The 21333-nt window shown below is 45.2% G+C and overlaps 1 protein-coding gene and 1 long non-coding RNA gene across 2 annotated transcripts in view; one reads left to right on the forward strand and one right to left on the reverse strand.

The window, feature by feature from the left end:
* The window catches only part of ADAM17 (ADAM metallopeptidase domain 17), a 30923-nt gene extending 17057 nt beyond the window's left edge, over positions 1-13866 (reverse strand). Inside the window, exons 1-6 of the mRNA XM_077310488.1 lie at positions 13596-13866; positions 7074-7206; positions 4129-4262; positions 3785-3873; positions 1232-1400; positions 302-432 (exon numbers count right to left, since the gene is read on the reverse strand). Of these exons, the coding sequence (XP_077166603.1) occupies positions 302-432; positions 1232-1400; positions 3785-3873; positions 4129-4262; positions 7074-7206; positions 13596-13728 (789 nt within the window). The 5' untranslated portion in view covers positions 13729-13866. The remainder of the gene's footprint in view (positions 1-301; positions 433-1231; positions 1401-3784; positions 3874-4128; positions 4263-7073; positions 7207-13595) is intronic.
* A 103-nt stretch (positions 13867-13969) lies between these two features.
* Positions 13970-16937, forward strand: LOC143823830 (uncharacterized). Its single transcript, XR_013226593.1, has 2 exons — positions 13970-14013; positions 15190-16937. It is a non-coding gene; the product is annotated as an uncharacterized LOC143823830 (long non-coding RNA).
* Positions 16938-21333: the final 4396 nt, after the last annotated feature.

The raw sequence follows: 21333 nt of genomic DNA on the forward strand, positions 1-21333 counted from the left end.
AACCTCAGATGTAAACAAAGCAAACAAATAATCAAGACTCATCATCCTCTCCTTCTGTACCTGCTGATCAATCCATTAAAATATTTATTCTATCTTAAAGAGCCATAGCAAACTATAGCAAACTACTACAGCCGTCTATAGCAGGGTAGACAAACTGCGGCCCACCAGATGTCCATGCCAGCATTCGCTGGCAGGAACTCATGGGAATTGTAGTCCATGGACATCTGGAGGGCCGCAGTTTGGCTACCCCTGGTCTATGGTCTCGCTTCCTCACGAAATTGCAGCCAATAGATATACTTACTAAGTAATTAATTGTGGTGCTTTCCTCCTCACGGCCCATGTGCTTAAAGAAGCGATGATCTGCAACAACTAACATCCTGCAGGTATTCTTTAAGGGATTCGGAACAGCTCTTTTTCGCCGAGAGACTTTCACTATAATGACAATTTAGAAGTTGCTCAATAGGTCACACCCTCTAAGACACCCCTTATGTTCAATCAAATATGCAATATGACAATAGTAGACATGAAAACTGATCAACATATGAATCCTTAAAAGAGGTGTTATACAAGTTTATGAAGGTCAGGGGTATAAACTATAAGATTATAAAACCCAAGGCCTCTTGCTGGGACTTTTAGAGATAATAATTTCCAGTTTGGTGTAGTGGTTAGGAGTGCAGACTTCTACTCTGGCGAGCCAGGTTTGATTCTCCCACATGCAGCCAGCTGAGTGACCTTGGGCTCACCATGGCACTGATAAAGCTGTTCTGACTGAGCAGTGATATTAGGGCTGTCTCAGTCTCACCTGCCTCACAGGGTGTCTGTTGTGAGGAGAGGAAAGGGAAGGTGAATGTAAGCCACTTTGAGACTCCTATAAGAACCAATTCTTCTTCTTCAGTAATATCAGGGCTCTCTCAGCCTCACCCACCTCACAGGGTGTCTATGTTAGTCTGAGGAAGATTGCTTACACTTGAAAGCTCACGTCTTGAATAAATATTTGTTGGTCTTAAAGGTGCTACTGGACTCTGATTTTGTTGTGATACTTCAGACCAACACGGCTACCCATTTGAATCTAGAGTATAATCAGTCACTGGAGTCATGCTGCATGAGGCTAAATCTTGTTTCTTGCATCCTTTGTACAATAATTTGTACAATAATGAAAGAATCTGTGTACAATAATGACCCCCCTGTGTACATTAATGAAAGAATCTGTTGTAACTATCTATGCACTCACCTTCATTTGATATACTGCCCTTCATCCCTGTACCCAACAGGTCTTCGTCCTCTAACTTAACATAGCCGCACACTTTTGGAGACTGTAGGCGTGAGACATCCTTAATGTCTTCTGATTTGTAGACCAAAAGTCTTTCATCCTTTGAATTATTAAGAAACCTCCATAGGGGCTGCAATCGGGGGGGGGGAATAACATTAAATAGAAAATTAATGATAGCACTCCCTTTTCTTCCCACTTTATTCCACTTAAGACTCATTTATGTGAACTGCAAGTCTCCTTTAAAAGACATACATAAACATCTTAATAAAAAACCTGGACTGTTTGCACATATTTAGGCTTGCCATATTTAAGTCCTCTGAGCCCAGCCAACCCAGTCTTCATATTATACAAATCAATCATATTAACTGTTGCTTTATCTACCAGCAGCTTTGCATCTCCTTCTACTACTGAACACAAGTTGTGGAAGGGACACAAAAGAATCTTCACGCAATTGTTGATGCCAGGATTTGCTAAGGAGACAACAGCAAAACCTGTCTGAGAGAAAAACGGAGCAAGTCTCCTTGCCTGAAGGTTTCAGGTTCTGCTGTCCCAGCAGTGCACGGCTCTGCTTCTGTTCAAGCGAAGCAGAAAGAGAGGTTCCCATATGGGAGAAAAAACAAACAAGGATCTCCTAAGTCTTGAGCAGGGGTAGTCAAACTGCGGCCCTCCAGATGTCCATGGACTACAATTCCCAGAAGCTCCTGCCAGCATTCGCTGGCAGGAGCTTCTGGGATGCTGGCAGGAGCTTCTGGGAATTGTAGTCCATGGACATCTGGAGGGTCGCAGTTTGACTACCCCTGGTCTTGAGCCTTTGTTCTCTTGATTTCATCATGGTTTCTGTGATCTCCAAGAAATTCTCAATGAAGTGGGAATAGGATAAGAGTCTTAAAATCAAATCCTGACATACTCGTGCAATTAGGTTTCTGTGATATGTACTGCAAGTATTAACAACCCAAATCTCTGAGTTTCTTTGCACAGTTTCAGAAGCTGTCTACAAAACTCAAGGTTTGTATCACAGTCTGTAACTTTAGCCAATTGACTGAACTCCAAGAAGTGCTGATACAATCTCCTACGGTGCTGCCCCAACCCTGCCTCAAGTCTGAACAAACTGAATATTGGCTTATCAAAGAATATGTTGAAAAACACTATAAGGAAGATCTTCATTAATAGGAATACGACTCTCTCTTTATAGTACAAAAAATTCAAGGCCCAGACTAACCTCTCTGCATAGCGTTACTAAACCTTAGCCAAAAACGGGAGGCGGGGTGGGAGGAATTAAACTGGTTACGGTAATCAAAAAACAACCAAATTATAAGCCAGTGACTTTTATTCAGCTTTTTAAATAGTCAAAAAGAAAGTTAGAATGGACTCATTACATTCATTTACTAGGTAATGCCACCCAGTTTGGCTCCTTTTGGCTCCATGCATCAACTAAAACTATTTCCCAGTTCTGAAACTATGAAGATAGTTTCGTTTTCCTCCAGGTACTAACATAACAGACAGGACCAGAGAAGGGATTAGTATTGATGTCCTAAAAGACTCAGTTTTTAAGACATTACTGTTGTGGAGCTTTTCTTGGGGAGTAAGTTGAAATTCCCACATTTTTCACTGATTCCTCCTTCCCTCCCAAGCTGTTCCTGGCGGCGAAGGCTCAAGACAGAAGATACTTCAGATTAATTATATTCAGTGGTCCGACACCCAACCTGGATAGCCAGGCTAGCCTGATCCTATCAGATCTCGGGAGCTAAGCAGGGTTGGACCTGGCTAGCACACGGAAGGGAGATTTCCAAGGAATTTCAGGGCCATGACACAGGGATAGGCAATGGCAAACCACCTCCGAATGGTCTCTTGCTCGCCAGTGAGACAATCTCCTGGCTATATCACAAACATGCCACTTCTACGATCTCTTGGCACCCCACAAAATGGATCTTCATAACTGTGCATGTTTAACACACGTGGAAAAATTCTTACAGACAGTAAAAACAAATAGCAACCTCGCCTTTACTTTCTCTGCTGATACTAAACCACAGAAAATGAAACTATCAACCTAAAAGTATAATTTTTCTTTAATTACATTGATACTGACTAGAACAGTGGTTCTCAACCAGGGGGTCGGGACCCCGTTGGGGGTTGAATGACCCTTTCACAGGGATTGTGGCAGGGCAAGCAGCTTGGCTGGGGGGGGGGGAGCACCATCTACACATCAGCCTTGTGGGGTAGATCAAGATTCATCTGTCCAGAGCAGCAGAAAAGAGCGAGATCAGCATGGTGGGACAAGAGGCAGAACGGAATTGAGAAACCCCAGGAAAAAAACAATTTATATACAATCATGGACAGCAGATCTTCACGCATTGGTCAGTTTTGGTTTAATTTCTGTGAAAGACCCCTTGTATAATTTTATGGTTGGGGGTCACCCCAACATGAGGAACGTTATTAAAGGGCCGTGGCATTAGTAAGGTTGAGAACCACTGGGCTAGAATCAGGTTGTAATAACAATAACAACAATAATAATACCTCGATATTATATTCTTTTTCATCAGTATTAATCCTCACGGTGAAGTCTTTCTCGCTTATATGTGCAATGACCTTGGAATTTTTCTTACCTAGTTAAAACAGAGTGAGAACAGAAATAAGCCAATTCCCGCTGGATAGAAGCAAACTACCACTTACCCTACACCCATCACGTTCCAAGGTAACTTCTTATGAAAAAGGTGCATAACTGGCACATAAGGAACAGTTTAAATAGATCACCTCCCATTTTTTTAAAAAAGAGAAAAATACTTGGGGTTTTTATAAACAGTTACTGAATAAGAGCTGCTCTTCCTACCATTATCACACGCACCCTGTTTTACACTCACCCACAACATGTCCTGTGAAAAATTCTTGCCATTGTACATGATACTCTCTCTCCTTGCCTCGGCCATCCATTATAAGTGCTTGAAAGTGTTTTGGAAAACGTTCTACTGATGACGTTAAATATAATTCAAAATGTCTGTAAAAGAATTTGCTTCCATTCAGCATCAAAACAGACTTCGGGAAACACTTTTACCTACTCAAAAGTTTGTGGTTACTAGAAGACACCATCTGTTATGCATAATACATGGGCAATGCCATCAGTCCGTTACCAATTCCCTGTGGAATTTATTTCAGAGGACAAAAAGAACATTTAACTACTGGAAAAGGACATTTGTATCAGCTTTCCCCACCCCATCCTTGTAACTTATACATCAATTGCTTTTTAATACTCAGGCTTTCTAAGAAGGGTAGGTAGGAAAATGTAACTATGAATTATTAACACAGATTTAGAAAACTTACTTGAAGTTCAGGTAATTAATTGGCAAATACCAGTAAGTGCTTCATGTATTTGTGTTTCCAGCAGAAATCAAAGAACAGGCTTATGTTACAAAGACCTTAGAACTGTTTCCTTTTCACTCCTAATACAGAGCTCTAAACCAATGTTAATCAATTTCTGAAATACCAGCCAAACTTTATGCTTCAGTAATATTTCTTTTTTCATAACCTAATCAGCCATTTAACAGTAATATATTATAGAGGAATTGTCCAGACAGAGCAGTGCAGTGCTGCTGCTACTGATTAAAGGTAAAGGTATCCCCTGTGCAAGCACTGGGTTATGTCTGGCCCTTGGGGTGACGACCTCCAGCGTTTTCATGGCAGACTCAATACGGGGTGGTTTGCCAGTGCCTTCCCCAGTCATTAACATTTACCCCCCAGCAAGCAAGCTGGGTACTCATTTTACCGACCTCGGAAGGATGGAAGGCTGAGTCAATCTTGAGCCGGCTGCTGGAATCGAACTCCCAGCCTCATGGGCATGTCTGCTGCATGTCTCCCAGCCTTCAGACAGCATGTCTGCTGCATTACCACTCTGCACCTCAAGAGGCTCTTGCTACTGATTAGGAATTACTAAAAAGTTCCTTATAAAGAGCAGCAAGTGCATAAACCAGATCACAACTAGTGAGGCCATCTTTTAAATATAGCAAGAGCTGAACACGGCACAAAAGAGAGCTTCCACCTTCATCTAGGTTTAGGTGAAGGGCAGGGGCTCTCCCGACACCATGCTGAGCCTTGAGATTTTCTAGGAAAGCAGGGAGGTATGTCTCAACCGGGGGGGGGGGGAGTGCTTTGGTGTTCGACCCATACCAGTCTAGCTTCTGTCCTGGCCATGGGGTAGAAACAGTGTTGGTTGCTCTGATCTCCGATGCCAGCTGGAGCAGGATAGTTCAGCCATTCTCGCGATGCTAGATGTGTCAGCCACATTTGATGCGGTTGACCACGAGTTGTTGGCCTGCCACCTCGCCGGGGCTGGGATATGTGGGACTGCCTTACAGTGGCTGATCTCCTTTCTCCAGAACCAGACACAGAGCATTGTGTATGTGTGTGTGTGTGTGTGGGGGGGGGGGGAGCTGTCATGCCCCTTTCAACTCCTGCAGAATCCACAGGGGACAGTGCTCTGTCCTACATTGTTTAACATCTTTACATGCACTCTGGCTCAGTTGGTTTGGAATTTCAGGTTGGGTTGTCACCAATATGTGGATGACACCCGGCTCTATCGCCTGATGGACGGCTGTCTGGACTCCCCACCCCGGAGACATCTGCCAGATGTCTGGAAGCCATAGCTGGAGGGTTAGAACAGTTGCCTGAAACTCAACCTCTCCAGGACGGAGGTCCTGTGGCTGGGTAGGAAGGAACTGGGTCAGGAAGTGCAACTGCCCAACCTGGCTGGGGTGCAACTCATCATCTCACCCGAGGCCAGGAACCTGGCCTTGATTCTGGATGCCTCACTATTAATGGTAGCTCACCTGGCATTTTTCCATCTTCACCAGGCAAGGCTACTAATGCCCTATCTGTCCTCAGATCACTTGGCCACAATGATGCATGCTATGGTCACCTCCAGGACTGAATTTTGTAACTCTGTCTATGCTGGCTTTCCTTGGCCTTGACCTGGAAACTGCTGCTGGTGCAAAATGCAGCTCCTAGAGTCCTTACAGACATACCATGGAGGTCCATATCCAGCCAGTGCTGAGGCAGCTGCATTGGTAGACAGTTGCGGTCCAGATCAGGTTAAACATTCTGAGATTGACCTGAGATTGACCACGGTCTGGGCCCCACATATCTGCAGAACCAACTACCGTTCTATGCCCCACAGGGCTCTTCACTCTGCAGGCAAAAACTTGTTGGTGATTCCTGGCCTGCGAGAGGTATGCCTGGCCTTGACCCAGGCCAGGGCCTTTTCAGTCCTGGCCCCAACCTAGTGGAATGAGCTCCTGGGTGAGCTGAGGGCCCTGTCAGAGCTTTCTTAGTTCCACAGGGCCTGTAAGACAGAGCTCTTCTGTCAGGTATTAGGGCGAGGCCAGGGTAATTAGACCTAGCCCCCCCCAAATTGGCTAGAACAGCAGCCATTCACAGATTACCATCTGATACCCCTGAGGCAGTGGGGTGGAAGTTGTGGAGTGGGGAAGGGTAGTTTTTCGTTGCCAGGGCGGGATAGAGTATTTTACTGGGGTTTTATTGTGGGGTTTTAAATGTGTAACCTGCCATGAGCCAACTTGGCTAGGTGTGGTGAGCTATAAATCAAATTAATAATAATAATAATAGTGTATTTAGAACATATCCATTATAATAATTCAGTGAAGCCAAAGACTCATAAGAACTAGTAGAACTTGTAACTACTAGTAAACAATGAAAGTTGGAAAGAACAAGCCTGGTAACTAGAAAAATACTGATGTTTACAAATACTAAGCGAGATATCAATATTAAGGCACATGTCTCACTGCTAATTTATTACCTACGCAATGCTGAAAAGCTCAGAACTTGCTCTATATGGGACTCAGGCTGCAGGTCTCTTTTCCTTAAGGAATGCTGCTGGATACTGGACACAGAGAGAATGTCATAGTCCAAGAGAACAGACTCTAGGTGCTCTGCAAGAAAAATGAGAAAGTTTAACAGGGCTAGAAAAAATGTAACTTTCCTCTAGGATTCTTCTTCTCAACAACTTGAACAGCAAATGTTATAGCTGCAGCCCACTATAGCAGGGGTAGTCAACCTGTGGTCCTCCAGATGTTCATGAACTATAATTCCCATGAGCCATTGCCAGCAAATGCTGGCAGGGGATCATGGGAATTGTAGTCCATGGACATCTGGAGGACCACAGGTTGACTACCCCTGAACTATAGTACTTCGAGGAGAACAAGTCTGAATCAATAATTCAACGGAGAGGAAATAACCAAAAGCTTCAAACAACTAGCATGATTCTGCTATCTTGATGATATTCTCAAATGAACACATGCCCAAGTAAGACTATAACCACTCTTTTCTTATCCTGGCCTGGCAAGCAGGTGACAATCAAGCAAGAAGCCAGGGTGAATTTCACAAATTCCTGCAGCACAGAAGCTATGGCAAGATGTACTGAGAAAAACAGGTGATTCAGCAGAAAACCAGTTATATTCTTATTCACTAAGGAACAGCATTCTAATTACTAACATAAAATATAGAAAAAGAGTTGGTTTGTATATCCCACTTGTCAAGACCCAAAGGAGGCTCAAAGCAGCTTCCAACTTCCTTCCCTTCTTCTCCCCACAACAGACACCCTGTGAGGTAGGTGAGGCAGAGAGAGCTCTGACAGGACTTCTCTGTGAGAACAGCTCAATGAGGACTGAGACTAGCCCAAGGTCACCTAGCTGGCTGCATGTGGAGCACCAAACTTGACTTGGGTGACCCTTCAACTCACATCTCCATTTTTTACAATTAACGTTGGTCAGTACTTGGATGGGACACCAAGGAAGGCAATGGCAAAACACCTCTGATCATCACTTGCCTAGAAAGCTCCTTACGAGGGATTCCCTAAGTCAGTGGTCCCCAACCCCCGGTCCAGAGACCGGGACTGGTCCGTGGATCAATCAGTACCGGGCTGCGGCTCCTCCTAGTCCTCCTCCCTGGCTGCTGCCTTGGGGGCTGCCTTGCCACTCTGTTGCCGGCTCAAATTGGTGCTGTCCAGCGGCCGCCATGGCTGGGATTCCCCCTCGGTATGGCACTGCACAGCTGCCGCTGGCAGCGCCCCCCAGCAGGCGGCGGGAAGGTAGGGACACCGGCGGGAAAGCAAGTGAAGCAAGGGCTCAGGCGGGGATGTCCCTCGGCAAAAGACTACCCCCCCCGGGCCTCAGTGAAATTGTCAAGCGTTGACTGGTCCCCAGTGATAAAAAGGTTGGGGACCACTGCCCTAAGTCATTTGTGCCTTGTCGGCACTTAGGTAGTCCCCATCTCTTTACTCAGTATTGGTGACAAAGTTTGCATGACTACTGCAATCATAAAACGAAATTTATTTTGAAGAAAAATCAACAAGGAATCTGGAGAGCAGCACACACAACAAACTTTTAAAGTGCACTGTTAGTTGCAGCAGAAGCAGTAGATGATGCGATATTTCACTGGGAAGATAATCACCAGGAAATGAAACCAGCTCTTCCACACCCCATTCCAAAGATTTCTTTAAAAAGCTGACACTATCAGCTGTACCTGTAATTAATTACCTGCTCCCTCCTTCTCCCAATGCAGCTTTACACAGCAGACCTTGACCAATTTTCTCTGGCTTTAGGAACCAGCCCCAAAATGTAGGAGCTATACTCATTTTTTTTTCAGCCTTCAAGTTGAGTCACTGTTATTTCTAATTATTGCTCAACAAAACTTAATTCTAATGCCTTCACCGTTTCCAATAATCTGATTTAAGATCTGAGAAAACTGTCATAGCATGTAACTAAATATAGCGGTAACCACAGCTGTCATCACCAAAACAAAAAACTCTTTATGATAATTTAACTTCTCCTTAGTTTACCATAATTCCATTATTGCTCTCAAAAGTTTCATTAATTGAGCACTGCAGCCAATATAGATAGCAACAGTTTAAAAAAGAAATTAGTCCAACACGAATGAACGTTGTAAAGTTAAGCTGGCATATAAACAAGTTGTGGAAATAATTTTATTTATTTTTATTTTATTATTATTATATTTATATACCGCCCTCCCCGAGGGCTCAGGGCAGTTTACAGAAAACAGGAAGAGATACAGATAACATGGTAACAGGTGATAACAGTAATAACATTATAACAATAATAACTTAACAAGATCATAACAATAATATTATAAAATAGAAATTGCAAGAGCCTCAGCTCAACTCTTACTGGGACCCAGTGGGTAAAGCCAATTAGTGTCAGTCGTAGCAGGGGGGGGGGGCTGCATCATGGGGCACATGTAGTTCATGTTCATGTGACTATATAACAAAATACTCCAATGTGAAATGAAAGCAGCTATGGTTTATATCCAGCTAGCCTTCTCACTCAATCTCAGCTAATTCCTCCCCTTGGGACAGCTTCAATTACATGCAGGATCGGTCCACGAAGGTCCCATCACAGCCTTTCTGATGATCCCCTTCTGCACCACTGGAAACTCTGGTTGGAGAGAACACTTGGACTTGCACTAAAAATGACTGATGCTACAATAAAATCGCTCTGAAACTGCAGTGTGGCACCTGGGATCTGTCAAGCCCCGATATACATTCAAAGCTACTACGCAGTATTTTTTTCTTAAGAATATATGAAGTTGCCTTAGATTATCCACTCATTGGTCCACCTAGCCTGATTCTGTGAAATCTGACTGGCACCAGCTCTCCAGAACCTCAAGCCAAGTATTTTCCAGCCCTGCTAGGTGCCAAAGACTGCATGGAAGATAATATACTCTGCCCCGAGCTACATGTGAACTTTGTACCCTTTTTCAATGTGGAGTTATGTATGACATTGTCCATTAGGAAGTGCAAGGCCACATTATTTGCATATTAGTAATCATAAGTACTTGTTGTTATGTGCGAAGTCGTGTCCGACCCATCGCGACCCCATGGACAATGATCCTCCAGGCCTTCCTGTCCTCTACCATTCCTCGGAGTCCATTTAAGTTTGCACCTACTGCTTCAGTGACTCCATCCAGCCACCTCATTCTCTGTCGTCCCCTTCTTCTTTTGCCCTCAATCGCTCCCAGCATTAGGCTCTTCTCCAGGGAGTCCTTCCTTCTCATGAGGTGGCCAAAGTATTTGAGTTTCATCTTCAGGATCTGGCCTTCTAAAGAGCAGTCAGGGTTGATCTCCTCTAGGACTGACCGGTTTGTTCGCCTTGCAGTCCAAGGGACTCGCAAGAGTCTTCTCCAGCACCAAAAGCCTCAATTCTTTGACGCTCGGCCTTCCTTATGGTCCAACTCTCGCAGCCATACATTGCAACTGGGAAGACCATAGCCTTGACTAAACGCACTTTTGTTGGCAGGGTGATGTCTCTGCTTTTTAGGATGCTGTCTAGATTTGCCATAGCTTTCCTCCCCAGGAGCAAGCGTCTTTTAATTTCTTTGCTGCAGTCCCCATCTGCAGTGATCTTGGAGCCCAGGAAAATAAAATCTGTCACTATCTCCATTTCTTCCCCATCTATTTGCCAGGAATTGAGAGGGCCGGATGCCATGATCTTTGTTTTCTTGATGTTGAGTTTCAAGCCAACTTTTGCACTCTCCTCCTTCACCCGCATCAACAGGCTCTTTAGTTCCTCTTCACTTTCTGCCATTAGAGTGGTATCATCTGCATATCTGAGGTTGTTGATATTTCTCCCTGCAATCTTGATCCCAATTTGTGACTCCTCTAATCCCGCATTTCTCATGATGTGCTCTGCATACAAGTTAAATAGGCAAGGCGACAGTATTCAGCCTTGCCGAACTCCTTTCTCAATTTTGAACCAGTCAGTGATTCCATGTTCAGTTCTCACTGTTGCTTCTTGACCTACATATAAATTTCTCAAGAGACAAATAAGATGCTCTGGTATTCCCATCTCTTTAAGAACTTGCCACAATTTGTTGTGCTCCACACAATCAAAGGCTTTAGCATAGTCAATGAAGCAGAAGTAGACGTTCTTCTGGTACTCCCTAGCTTTCTCCATGATCCAGCGTATGTTGGCAATTTGATCTCTAGTTCCTCTGCCTCTTCGAAATCCTGCCTGTACTTCTGGAAGTTCTCGGTCCACATATTGCTGGAGCCTAGCTTGTAGGATTTTGAGCATAACTTTGCTAGCATGAGAAATTAGTGCAATGGCGCGGTAGTTTGAACATTTGTTGGCATTGCCCTTCTTTGGGATTGGAATGTAAACTGACCTTTTCCAATCCTGTGGCCATTGTTGAGTTTTCCAAATTTGCTGGCATATTGAGTGTAGCACTTTTACTGCATCGTCCTTTAAGATTTTGAATAGTTCAACTGGAATGCTGTCACCACCACTAGCTTTATTGTTGCTCAGACTTCCTAAGGCCCATTTGACTTCACTTCACATTCCAGGATGAATCATAAGTACTACTTTCATGTTAATAATGGTAAGAGTATTACGGGGTGCAAGGACAGACTAGAAAAGTAAATGAAAGTTTTTCCAGAACTGGAGTAAAGAACTTCTGCAATTTTTGTTATTGTGCGAGCCACAGTCATGCACCTTCCCTTGCACCAACAGTTGGATAGCAACCGTCAGCTGCTTATCACATAGCTTCATCAACGAGATGGGGGTGGTGGCGAATGCTGGACGCGAAACACACAACCATGGGGGCACTCACCTCCACTTTACCACATGCCTGTTCACTGTATGTTTATTTTGTGTCATCTTACCATTTACACATTACATAACACAGATCTGTCACAATCATACATGAGTTGTTGGCTCTCCTCAATTCCTGCATATCCAGTTGCCTATTCAGATCAGGACCCCAGCACACTTGGAGAAGGAGGGACTTCAGTCTCTCCCCGTACATGCCATGACCCCAGACTGCAACAGTCCCACAGGGGAAATGTTGTTTTGCCTGTCGAGGAAACACACACATATTGTGGAGAACACAGAGGTTTCCCCAAATGGTATTCCCAGGATTGCTCCAGATTGGGAAAATGGTGGGAAGGCTGATGCCTTTTCTTTACGCACACTGCGGTCCAGATCAAAATTAAGCAATGCACATGCAGGAACTGAGGAGAACCTACAACTCGTGTGTGACTATCTCCTGTTGGAAAGTGAACTGAGACACTAGATTCAACTTGCACGTTCATTAATGTGCATATCTATTATATCCTGCAGACAACCGAACTCCTGCAAACCCTGTGATAGGAATAGAAGCTGTGACTATGTAATACTTTGGCATTATCTATAAGCACAGCTCCTCAACTAGGCCAAATGCATGCGCCTTCCCCTTCTGCTTATCAGGATCTTCCACCTGCCTTCCTGCAGTGATGAGCCACCAGCGGCCTCATCCCTCATACACCTACTCAAACTGAATTCCCAAGAAGGAACTTCTCCACTCATGCAACCTCATAAGCATAGAACTTCCCCCATATGCTGCTGCTAACCTTAACAAGCATGCGTGCCGCATCAATGCTTCCGTTCCTCTCCATGATCATGAAGCAGTTTGTGTCTCACAACTGTCACATGTTGAAATTTCAGCCAAGGCAGAGGAAAGGACACCCTGCCTGCTGCTGACTCTTTCCTCATTTGAGATATGTTTCGTCCTAAGGAGTCCACCACTGGGAAACTGCTCGAAACTCACTTGACTACTAAATATCTATTACCTGTCTGGCATTTTGTGAGCTGTCTCTAGCAAGAGGTCGGAGAGCAGGGGTTTAAAAAAAACTTCAACGAGATAAAACAAGTCACAGCCACTACTAGAGTATTATCTGTACCTATTAAGAGTCCCCAGCATAAAACCGCATATTATTCATTCTTCAGCTCAATTGTAAAAGGAAAAACAACAGCTAAAGGGCTTTCTCGTTTTAACCGGTTACCCAAACTGCCTGCAAGGAAAGCAGACTTATAAATGTCTCAATCACTAAATATACATGGGCATACCCTTAAGCCGAACCCCCAACCCCAGAAAGTTCTCCCTTCTTCCCTGTTTATCTATTCAGCCCATCCTTAGCCCACTCTTTCCCCAAGGAGCTCAGGGCGGTGCTCAGGGCTCTTCCTCCTTCTCTGTCACCTCAACCACCGTGGGGGTCGATTAGACTTGCCCAAAGTCACCCCAACAACTTCCACAGCGGGGCAGAGAGGAGCGGGGATCTGAACCCCGAGCGCCCCCAACCCCCCCCCCAACCCTGCTCCTCGCAGCACGGAGGACCCACACGGAATATAACCGGGGGACGCGGCTCCCCGCTCCCCCGACTCCCTCCCTCCCTCCCACTCGTGGCTCCCGGCCTAGGCCAAGACTGGGCGTCCGCGGCCCCTTCCCCCGGGCGTGCTGGGAGAGGGCGGAGGAAGCCGGGGTCGCTCACCCTGGTGCGGCGGCCGGTGCTTCCCCCGGTGCTGCTCGGCGGGATGCGGCGAGTGTCTCCGCGCCTCCGACCCCGGAGCGCCGAGCCCGGCGAGCAGGCAGAGCAGGGCGGGAAGCCACCGCTGAGGGCCCATGGCGGCCCTCTGCCCCGCCCGCGCCCCCTCACATAAGCAGGAAGCCTCCCCTCGCCCACACCCCACCGACGGCGACGGCGACGAGGAGGAGGAGGAGGACGACGCCGCCGCCGCTTGCCTGCCGCTGAATCCGGAAGGGAAGCGCGGGAGGCTGGGGCTGCCCGCGAAGCATGATGGGTGTGGGCGAGGGCCGACATCTTGTTCCGCTGGGCTAGGCCTCCGCGGGGGGGGGGGGGGGGAGGCGGAGAAGTGCCGGTCTGGAATCAAGCTATGTCGGCCTTCAAGGTGCCCCTGCAGGCAGGCTTTGCTCTGGGGCAGGGAGGGGGTTCGGATGCTTTGGGCCCCAGGGATGCCAATCCCCAGGTGGGCCCTGGGGGTCTCCCGGTTTCATAGCTCGTCTCCAGGCGGCAGAAAGCAGCCCCCCTGGAGAAAAGGGCTGCTTTCGAGGGCGGCTTTCCTAGCATTATATTCCACTGAGGTCCCCGTCCCAAGCCCCGCCCACTCCCGGCTCCACCCCCAAAGTCTCCAGGTATTCCCCGACGTAGAGCTGGCAACCGCTCCCACAGCAGATAGCCTGTGAGATAGGTGGGGCTGAAAGGACTCTTAAGAGGCCTGTGCTAGGGATGCCCGCCTTAAGGTGGGGCCTGAGGATCCCCAGAACTATAGGTCATCTCCGGAATCATTTTTAAAGATCCATTTTAGAATTATTTTGCAGCACTGGCAGACTTCCAGCCACATCTGATTTGTCCTGTAAAAGAGCTTCTTCTAAATTTATGAACCGTGAATTGACAGTCTTCAGGTGATTTATAAGGCTGCAATAATAAACTTATGAACTACAGTTATATTGCTGTTTTTAAGAAAGATCGGCCATGAATAATATATTAATCGGACTTTGGAGGGCTCCCGATTTGGAAGCAGGAAAGGAGGCATCTCAATCAGAACAAATTAACTCTGTTTTTCCCTCTTAAATGATTTTGACTTATAGAATAGATTACTTTTTTGTAGATTGGAAATCGGGAGCTTTTCCTACTCCTTTTCCTGTTTAGTGCGGGTATTTTGCCATTCTGCCTCAAAGGATTGAGCTTTTGGCTCCAATGTGATGCAGTTAATAAAGATTTGACAAACAGACGGCCTAACAGAGCCAACAGACTAATATATGTGTGTATAATATATGTGTATTTTTATTTTATTTTTGTGTCTAGTTTTTTTTCCTCTTCCCCCTCCTTCCTCAGCCTCTTCTTCCAATTCCCCTTTCTTCCATAAATTCCCTCCCTTCTTTCTTCCTTATCAAATTTGCATACTATATAAGATTAAACATTTTAAACAGTCTTTCTATAAAGACATCATATCTTTTTATAATAAATATTTAACATAGTTTGGCTGTTTTAATAGTATAAATGAGGCAGTTGTAAAACCCTATATATAAAAATTCTATATAGAAAATGTGCATAATATTTTTAGAAATAGAAGGGAATAGCGGCAACTGGAACAAGCCAAAAGGATGAGAAGAAAGAAGAAGAAAGTGGAGGGAAATGAAGAAAACTGAATAAATGAAGAATTGCTGGAAAAGTTATTGTGAGTACTGATGAGAGTTTGTGACAGTTTGAGGAAAGAACTAAGAAGAATAGTCAGAGCATCTAGAGCAGTGGTTCTCAACCTTCCTAATGCCGCAACCCTTTAATATAGTTCCTCCTGTAGTGGTGACCCCCAACCATAACATTATGCAAGTGTTCTTTTACAGAAATTAAACTGAAACTAACCAATGGCGTGAAGATCCATTCCTCATGATTGTATATACATTGTTTTTTTTCTGGAGTTTCTCAGTTCAGTTCTGCCTCTTAGAGCACCTAGCGGGAGACTGTGCTGTACTGGAGGCACTGCTGGAGCTGGGCGCCTGCAAGAGGAGCAGCAACAGTGGCAGCACCCCCCCCCCCGCCGCCAAGCTGCTCGCCCTGCTGCGACCCCTGTGAAAGGGTCATTCGACCCCCAAAGGGTCCCAACCCCCAGGTTGAGAACCACTGATCCTGAGGGACATCCAGAAAAATATTCAAGAATCAGAGGAAAGAATGCAGAAGAACAAGAATCAGAGAGAGGAACACAAAAGAATATTCAAGAAGCACCTCAAAAATGGTCAGATAAATTGTTAGAGATTAAAAAAAACTCCCAAGAACAAACTCTCCTGCTTGGATGGGACTTCACAGACAGGATGGTGGCAAAATGATGTTCTTGGCAGCAAGGTTCACCGCAAGAGGGAAAAAATGGGAGCTTAAATTTGGGTGCGAAAGCTATTGAATTGTATAAAATTTTAATTGTCAGTCAATGGAGTTATTTCACATGTACAGTGTATTTTATTAGCGAACTGTGTGATTTTTTAATCTGCACCAGGATTAACTTGCTTGAAGAGGAAGTACAGTGTCATTGTATTAAATCATGGAAAAATAATATTTCCTTTTCCCCCTAAAGAGGGCAGAGAAACACTATATTTATATTACTTAAGTTATACTGTGCCTTCCTTTCTGATAAGGACTCAAAGTAGTTTACGTTCTTCTTACAAGAGATACAGAATTTGATGATGTGATTTCAGCCTTGTACTGAACACTCCAAGGGCATCGTCTGCTTGTTTGCCCATAATGCTGATCACAGCTTGAGAAATGTACTATTCAACTCTTATCTACTGGTTGATGGTACATACATCCAGGGCTATTAGAAATTCCATACAAGGTTTGTTTATGAATCCTAGTTTCCAGACATTGATATTAGCATCTTAAGAATAGCTAGCTGATATACAATTTATTTTTTAGAACCAAGTATTGTGAGTACAGGTATTCTTTACCTAATCACACAGCATAGGCGGTAAAATAAGTATTATAAAATTTTAATACTTTTAAAAGGCCCAAAGTTTAATAATAAAATTGTTAGTGTAATAATATTTTAATTATAATAATTTGGTTTCCCCCCTCATTTTTTAAATTTCAGAGAACACCTGGTTGTAAAAAGAAACATACAATACTCTGAATATGTGTTCTGTATATTTGATGTATTTTGGCCACTGAGGAAGGCTGTCGAAGCCAAAACGCATCTCATGTGGTTCATAGGATATACTCATACACTAGGAATGCTTGTAAACTGTACAGTCTGATACTCAGACTGCTAATGTTTTTAATTGTACATGTGACCACTAGATAATAAATATTTAATTTGTTCTTTTATTTGCAGTAGCTTGACTCGCTTGACAAAATTGGAATATTCTGAGTTGAGTTTGTTTTCCCTTTTTTGTCTTTTGCTAAGGTTTACTCGCTCCAGGTTCGGAAAATCCTGGAGATTTCGCAGTAGAATCTGAGGAGGGCAGAGTTTGAGGGAAAGGAGAGGCGTCAGCTGGCTATAATGCCAGAGTCCACGCTCCCAAGCAGCCATTTTTTCTAGGGAGGGTAGATCCCTGGTATTTGGAATTCAGTTGCAATTCTGGGGGGTGGATAACCAGGTCCCACCTGGAAATTGGCAACCCTAGACCCAGCAGCACCCTCTGGTTAGCTTTCCACCACCAGATTTGCATGACTCAGCTAGGCTTGGCTGCTTGTTCTTATTCAACAGCAGCCGCCCTATGAATGCCAGTGTGGTGTGGCAGATAGAATTGCAGATTGGCTCTGAGAGACCCAGGCTCAGATCTCTATCTTACGGTGGAAGCTGGCATGGTGATTTTGGATGAGTCACCTACTTTTATTCTCATCTACCCTACAGTGTTGTTGTACAAATAAAAAGGAGAGCTGCTTTGCAAGCTGATTTGATCCCCAGTGTGGAGAGAGACAGTAGTTTTCTTAAGGAGAAGCTGCAAGGGAAGGGGGTGGAGACAAAAAGCTGGAGACAGTGGTAGATTAAGACAGGTTAGACGTGGTGGACAGAGGGCTGCCAACTCCAGTTTGAGAAATCCCTGGAATCTGAGGGGTGGAGCACAAGGAGGGTGGGATTTGAGGAGGAAGATATCAGACTGTCCAAACTGGCCATTTCCTCCATGATAATTACCATCTCCAGGTAAGGGCTAGTGATCACCCAGAATTACAACTACTCTCTGGGTGACAGAGATCAGTTCCCCTGGATAAAATGTCTGCTTTGGAAGGTGAGGGCTATAGCATCCCTGTCCTAAAGCTCCATCTCCAAATTGCCAGGAACTTCCCTCTCTTGTTCTCTCTTGCCCCAGGGGGACAGACCAGAACCAATGGGATGAAATTAATTCAAAAGAAATTCCGTCTAAACATCCGGAAGAAGTTCCTACAGTTAGAGCGGTTTCTCAGTGGAACAGGCTTCCTTGGGAGGTGGTGGGTTCTCCATCTTTGGAGATTTTTAAAGAGAGGCTGGATAGCCATCTGATGGAGGCTGATTCTGTGAAGGCTCAAGGGGGTGGCAGGTTACAGTGGATGAGCAATAGGGTTGTGAGTGTCCTGCATAGTGCAGGGGGTTGGACTAGATGACCCATGAGGTCCCTTACAAATCTAATATTCTGTGATTCCCAAATGAGTGAGTTGGCAACCCAAGGGGAAATTGATGTATGTAGCTAAGAGATCAGTTGCGAGTCCTGGAGAGCTGCTGCTGCTATGGTGGGGGGCGGGGGAGAGCAGATGAGCTGCTGGAAGAGTGATGGGGGGGGCAGAAAGTGATGTGGTATAGAGAGAAAGTGACATGCATGTTGAAGAATGCATGTTTCTGACCTGCCTGGCAAGTTTCTGACCTGCCTGGCTGACAATTTCATTTATCAAATGGTAGATGAACCCACAAGAGGTTCAGCCATACTGGACTTAATATTGACCAACAGGCAAGAGTTGGTGGATGAGGTGAAGGAGGTGGGGACCCTAGGGGGAAGTGACCATGTCCTCATAGAATTCCTTTTGAGATGGGGAGGCAGGGAAGCTTGTAGCCAGACGCGGATGTTGGATTTTCGTAGGGCAAACTTTAATAAACTCATGAGTGTCATACCATGGACGAGAATGCTGGAAGGGAAGGACAGAGCTCTAAAGAAGAGTACCAACAGGTTACTAGGCACTGTAGATCAATCATAAGAAAGGCCAAAGCTGAGAGTGAGCTAAGATTGGCCAGGGAAGCCCACTGTAACAAGAAAAGATTTTTCAGTTATGTGAGGAGCAAACTTTAACAGAGGATGCAGAGAAAGCAGAAAGGCTCAGCGCCTATTTTACATCTGTTTTTCCCCACAGGTCAAAGGGTTTAGGCACATCTAGAGATGGCAGTAGCCAAGAGATAGTGTCTGGGTGGCAGGTTGACATGGACAGAGAGGTTGTGGAGAGGCATTTAGCTGCACTGGATGAGTTCAAATCCCCTGGGCCGGATGAAATGCACTCATAAGTGCTCAAAGAACTTTCCGGAGAACTTGCAGAACCCTTGTCCATCATTTTCGGGACCTCTTTAAGGACTGGAGATGTCCCAGAGGACTGGAAGAGAGCAAACGTTCCGATCTTCAAGAAAGGAAGGAAGGATGACCCGGGAAACTATAGACCAGTGAGTCTGACCTCTGTTGTGGGTAAGATAATGGAGCAGATATTAAAGGGAGCGATCTGCAAACATCTGGAGGACAATTTGGTGATCCAAGGAAGTCAGCATGGATTTGTCTCCAACAGGTCCTGTCAGACCAGCTTGGTTTCCTTTTTTGACCAAGTAACAGGTTTGCTGGATTGTGGAAATACGGTTGATGTCGTTTACTTGGATTTTAGTAAAGCTTTTGATAAGGTTCCCCATGATGTTCTGATGGATAAAATTGAAGGACTGCAATCTGGATTTTCAGATAGGTGGATAGGGCATTGGTTAGAGAACCGCACTCAAAGAGTTGTTGTCAATGGTGTTTCATCAGACTGGAGGGAGGTGAGTAGCGGGGTACCTCAGGGCTCGGTGCTCGGCCCGGCACTTTTTAACATATTTATTAATGATCTAGATGAGGGGGTGGAGGGACTACTCATCAAGTTTGCAGATGACACCAAATTGGGAGGACTGGCAAATACTCCAGAAGATGGAGACAGAGTTCAACGAGATCTGAACACAATGGGAGAATGGGCAAATGAGAACAAGATGCAATTTAATAAAGATAAGTGTAAAGTTCTGCATCTGGGTCAGAAAAATGAAAAGCATGCCTACTGGATGGGGGATACGCTTCTAGGTAACACTGTGTGTGAACGAGACCTTGGGGTACTTGTGGATTGTAAACTAAACATGAGCAGGCAGTGTGATGCAGCAGTAAAAAAGGCAAATGCCATTTTGGGCTGTATCAACAGGGGCATCACATCAAAATCACAAGATGTCATAGTCCCATTGTATACGGCACTGGTCAGACCACACCTGGAGTGCTGTGTGCAGTTCTGGAGGCCTCACTTCAAGAAGGACCTAGATAAAATTGAAAGGGTACAGAGGAGAGCGACGAGGATGATCTAGGGCCAAGGGACCAAGCCCTATGAAGATAGGTTGAGGGACTTGGGAATGTTCAGCCTGGAGAAAAGGAGGTTGAGAGGGGACATGATAGCCGTCTTTAAGTATTTGAAAGGTTGTCATTTGGAGAAGGGCAGGATGCTGTTCCCATTGGCTGCAGAGGAAAGGACACACAGTAATGGGTTTAAACTACAAGTACAACGATATAGGCTAGATATCAGGGGGAAAAATTTCACAGTCAGAGTAGTTCAGCAGTGGAATAGGCTGCCTAAGGAGGTGGTAAGCTCCCCCTCACTGGCAGTCTTCAAGCAAAGGTTGGATACACACTTTTCTTGGATGCTTTAGGATGCTTAGGGCTGATCCCGCGTTGAGCAGGGGGTTGGACTAGATGGCCTGTATGGCCCCTTCCAACTCTATGATTCTATGATTCTAAGAAACGGGCTGACGGAAGGGAGTTTCAAGTGGGTAGCCATGTTGTTCTGAAGCAGCACAACAGAACAAAATCAGAGTCCAGTAGCACCTTTAAGACCGACAAAGATTTATTCAAGGCATGAGCTTTCAAATGCAAGCGCTCATAGTCTGAGGAAGAATGCTTGCACTTGAAAGCTCACGCCTTTAATAAATCTTTGTTGGTCTTAAAGGTGCCAATGGACTCTGATTTTGTTTCGAAGGGAGAGTGTGAGAGGTGTGTGCGTGGGGGGGTATGATAGTCACCCACACGTTTGTCATGGGTCCCTACTTATTATAAGACACCGTGGACCCTGCTTGGTGGCTGGCAGCATTTAAAAAGAAAGCACCAGCAAGTAGCGAAGTGACAATGCAGGCACATAAGAAGAACTCTGCTGGATCAAACCAGTGGTCCATCTAGTCCAGCATCCTGTCTCACACAGCAGCCAGCCAATACCTCTGGAGGGCCAATAATAGGGCACAGAGGCTGAGGCCTTCCCTTAATGTTGCCTCCTGGCTCTGGGATTCAGAGATTTAGTACCTCTGAATGTGGAGGTTCCCCTCAGTCACCATGGCTAGTATCCACTAACAGACTGTGAATCTATCTCATCTCCTTTTAAAGCTTTTTAGAAGATGTATGATCAAATTCAGATTGATATGACTCCAAGCCAGGTACAAAGACTATCTTACCTGCAGAGAGGGCACCATGATCAGATATATGATCAAACATAATGT

The sequence above is a fragment of the Paroedura picta genome, chromosome 1, assembly GCF_049243985.1.
Source record: "Paroedura picta isolate Pp20150507F chromosome 1, Ppicta_v3.0, whole genome shotgun sequence".
NCBI classification, from domain to species: domain Eukaryota; kingdom Metazoa; phylum Chordata; class Lepidosauria; order Squamata; family Gekkonidae; genus Paroedura; species Paroedura picta.